This window comes from Cryptomeria japonica, chromosome 3 (assembly GCF_030272615.1).
Source record: "Cryptomeria japonica chromosome 3, Sugi_1.0, whole genome shotgun sequence".
Taxonomy (NCBI): domain Eukaryota; kingdom Viridiplantae; phylum Streptophyta; class Pinopsida; order Cupressales; family Cupressaceae; genus Cryptomeria; species Cryptomeria japonica.
This window is the reverse complement of record NC_081407.1, coordinates 843,065,775-843,070,329: the sequence shown is the minus strand read 5'-3', so window position 1 is coordinate 843,070,329 and position 4,555 is coordinate 843,065,775. Positions and strand designations below refer to the sequence as shown.

Genomic DNA, 4,555 nt, shown 5'->3' with positions numbered 1-4,555 from the left:
GAAGCTACCTACCACCCCCCTAGGCGTGGGACAATTTTCCATCTCAATTACTACTCTCTCGCCCAACTAGCAAATGACTCCATCCCACTCTCTTTATCATCTCGCCCAACTAATGGATGACTTAATCTCACTCTCTATCATATTGACAAACCGAGGATGAAGTGTCCTAATGAATAATCTCACATACGATATCATTCATAAATAATTATTTTGAAACTTTATTCATGTACTACACAAAGCATACCCATTGCACACTAAGGTGCAATTGCTAGCATTATAAAAGAAATTGATAAAACTCAATTAATGGTAACCAATGTGCCTTATACCCCAGATGATATGAACTAAATCGAAATCTAGAGCTGAAGTACACCGCAATTTTCCAACTAAATTACTCCTCTCTAGCTAGACTGGCGGGTGACTGAATTCCACTCTCTTTGCGATGACGGATGACTCAATCCCACACTCAGTCCCTTCTCATAAATGCCCCGGTGGAGCAGATGGTGGAGTTTCCAAGTGCCGTAACACAAACGATATCATTCATAAATAATTATTTTGATACATGTTACACTCGGTTCAGTGTTTTTAACAGGTGGAACATTTCCTGGACATAACGCACGCACTATCAGTTTGAACGTTTCCCCCTCAAAATTTAAGAGGGAAATCTAAATCTAGTCAATGAATATTTTAACAATAACGTACGTCATATACGGACTGTTTTACACGCACTATGAGTTTGAACGCCTCTCGCTCAAAATTTAACCATCATTTGAACTATTCATAATGTGGTCTCTATAAATATAGCTGGATTTCCATTATCCTTCTGTGTCTTCGTCTTCGTCTTCATCTTCATCTTCATCTTCTGAGTTGTTTGGTGTTTTTCCATTTACCTTCATCTCATCAGTATGGGGAAATCTATGGTCATCACGCTCATACTTGTTGTCTCCCTCAGTTTATTTAATTTCCATGTCTCCTCCGCTAAGCGTACCATTCTGATTGGAGACCGTCGAATGTTACCTAGTTGTACAGACTGCCACAGATATACTTCTGATCCTACTTGCTGCCATTTGCCACATCATCCTAATTTGTCACCACTCATGGAGGAAGTGGAGCATTCCTCACCACAGCAAAAATCAGTGGAGAAGCATTTCTCACCAGATGAGAAATCAGTAGAGCGTTTATCAGCAGATGAAAAAACGGCTTAAAAGAAAAAGCCTAAAATAAGGCAGCCAATCTGTTTTGACGGTATAATGGAATAAGTATAGATAAATAAATAAAGCTTCTAATTATTTTTATGGAGTTTTGTAGCTTTAAAGATAGAGCGACTTTTTTTAAATATTAATTTTTTAATTTATGTTTTCTCTAATTTTTAGATTTTTTCTTAATATAAATTATAATTCTAGTTTTTATTTTTATAATGAGTATTGTCTTATAGATATTTGGAATAATAAAGTTGAATGGCATTCATAAATAATGATTATAAATTATTATTTATACATTTGTTTACAAATAGTTATTCTTGGGCTGCGACCCTAGCTCGTCCGATCATGGATCACAACTTAAGGCGTGGGTATGCTCCCCATGGTCTTGAATTCGAGTCCCCGACTGTGTTAACTCTGTGTGTGTTGGTACCTTGTGAGCGGGTCTCTTCAGCGAGGACACCTCCAGATTCCACGATAGTGAATATAAAAACTAAAAAAAATTATTCTTAACATAAATTTCAATTCTATCTTTTATTTATACAACCAATATTAAATTAGAGGTATTTCAAATAATAAAGTTGAATGACATTAATAGTCAATACATATAAATTATTATTCATGTTTTTGTTTTTGTATAATTATTCTTCACAAATTTATAAAATCTTGTATAAAATCTTGTTTAAAGCTAAATAAAATTATGACCATGACAACATTACAAAGAGGGTTTTGAATGTAAAAGATACCAAATTTCATTCTATGTGTGGTATTGATATACTATATATTATAATAATCTAAAATCAACTGTCATTTATTTTAGGAAATAGTTTTAAATTATAACATTGAGGAAGTGATTTATGTAAATTGTTGACATTAAATCAATTCAAAAATTCAACCATAAAGGATAAGTAGTTAGCTAATTTTTTTCTCTTAACATGGCATCTTCATATTTGTTATGCAAAACTTAACTTGTAAATATTTCAAGTGTATCTATTTTAACAATATAGTGAAAATAATTATAAATAAATAAACCTTCTAATCATTTTCATGGAGTTTTGAAGTTTTAAAGATAGAATCAACATTTTTCAATGTTATTTTTTATGTTTTTTCTAATTTTTATATTTTTTCTTAATATAAATTATAATTCCACTTTTTAATTTTTATAATTAATATTGCATTATAGATATTTGGAATAATAAATTTGAATGACATTCAAAAATAATGATTATAAATTATTATTAATACATTTGTTTTAAATTAATTATTCTTAACACAAATTTTAATCCTATCTTTAATTTGTACAACCAATATTAAATTAGAGGTAATTTAAATAATAAAGTTTAATGTCATACATAGTTAATACTAATAAATTATTATCCAGGTTTTTGTTTTTAATTAATTATTATTCACAAATTTATAAAATCTTATAAAAGACATTTTAATACATTACATGATGCCAACTATGCTTTGGTTGAAGGTATACTATTCAAAAGAAACTTTGATGATGTTCTCCTTTGCTCCATAGGCAAAGCGAAAGTGGAAAAGATATTAGATGGATTTCACAATAGTTGTATAGGTGGCCATTTTTTAATAGAACGTTGTGGATATTATGTATCTAGATTACCTATGACCTACCCTATTTGCAAATTTCTATTAGTCGGTTAAGTGATTCCAAAAATATCAATTCTTCATTAGTAAATACAAGAAATCAACTATACCCTTGAATCCTATGAATTCATACTCTAATGTGTAGAAATTAATGAGAAGAAAATAAAATTAGATGTAAAATGTAAAGAAAAAAGACAAATACTTAGAAAAAATAAATAATGAAAATGGAAATATAGATCGGTGAATCAAAAGGTGGGTGTGGTGGGAAATGGTTTACGTTATTAGTTAGTTAAAAATATATTAGAATAAAATTGAATTTTAATTATTTTACGCTTAGAGTTAAGTAATCTTTCTATCAATAGAGATTGATAAATTGTGAAGAGTGTTCACATGCACTCTAATAGGAATACATTTTGGGAAATGAATGAAAGTTTTGATTCTTTCAATGTTCAATTTGTTCCCTAAAAGAAAAATATTAAGTAGATAAATTGAAAACAACTTGTTATCATTGTTGGTGAAACCAAAAATCCAAAAATCCCAAACAATGATCATAATAGGAGACTATTTGAAAATGATGCTCAAAATGCCATGTTTATTCACTAATCATGTGAGTTCACAAAGAGATTATAGCCAATAATTAAATAAGCTTATGAAGATCAAATTATTCTTATCAAAACTAATAAGTTGCTAAAGGGAATAATCCACTGAGAGAATGTTTTTTATTGTGATGATGCCAATAATAACAATTGGAAGTTTGTCACATATAAAGGAGATTATACTAAATTTGATGTCACAAATGGTAGAAAGTTGAAGGTTGGCCAGGGTGTATGGTAAAAAGATGAATATAGGTTGATATCTAGTCTTGCAAGATTGGTCAAACTAATCAAACTCATGCTATAGAAAAATTAGGCTTTTGAATGGACTCAAAAGGGAAGAATGTTGTTAAAAAATATTAAAGAAGCTATATCTTCACCTCTAGTATTTTTAAGCCTTAATTTTTGAAAAGATGTTCGTATATACATCTATGATAGCAAGCATAGCATAGTCACATTCTTGATGTGGAAAGAGGATGAAAAAAATTCAGAACATGCAATTCTCTTCCACTCAAGGACCCTGAACGAATATGAAGCTAAATGTAACTTCGTTGATAAAAAAGGGTTTTCCATTGTCAAAGGGCTTAAGAAATTTTCACATTTGATATTGGAAAACAAATTGATGATATATTTAGTGTATTTGAGTGTTCGAGAATATATAATTGAAGGGGAGATTATAGAGAAAATAGATAATCAAATCACAAAGATTGTATAATATTAAATGTGGTTGCAACTTGTTGGTTCCCAGATGGGTTTACACTGTTACAAGGCAGAAACCAAGTTGATTCTTCAAATACTCATGGAGAAGCCAACTCCATCTATTAAAATCCTCAAAAAACTTGGACCAACTTAACAAGGATTTTTGCTAATCCTTCTACACTTTAGGCTCTGCAAGACCTGGGAGGGTGATCCCTCAGAAAATTAGTGACCTCTTCACCACATTTCATGAATTATGCTACAATTAAAGCAGATGAAATTTTGAAGAAACAAGTCTTGTAAATAACTTAGGAATAATTTTTTAGAATCTAGGGATAATGACTAGTGAGAATCCATACTATAATATTTAGAAATCAATGTGAAGCAAATAAAATTAGATCCAAAACCTAAATAGAAAATGCAAAAAATTTATGAAAATTTAATTAAAAAAGGATCCCTCTA

At 30.1% G+C, this 4,555-nt stretch overlaps 1 protein-coding gene across 1 annotated transcript; it reads left to right on the top strand.

The window, feature by feature from the left end:
* The first annotated feature begins 847 nt into the window (after positions 1–847).
* On the top strand, positions 848–1,296 carry LOC131070022 (uncharacterized). Its single transcript, XM_058005573.2, has one exon. The coding sequence runs from the start codon at positions 903–905 to the stop codon at positions 1,200–1,202; it is 300 nt and encodes a 99-aa protein (XP_057861556.2). The 5' UTR covers positions 848–902; the 3' UTR covers positions 1,203–1,296.
* Positions 1,297–4,555: the final 3,259 nt, after the last annotated feature.

Coding starts and splice junctions, on each gene's coding strand:
- LOC131070022 (XM_058005573.2), top strand. CDS start 903: ATGGGGAAATCTATGGTCATCACGCTCATACTTGTTGTCTCCCTCAGT.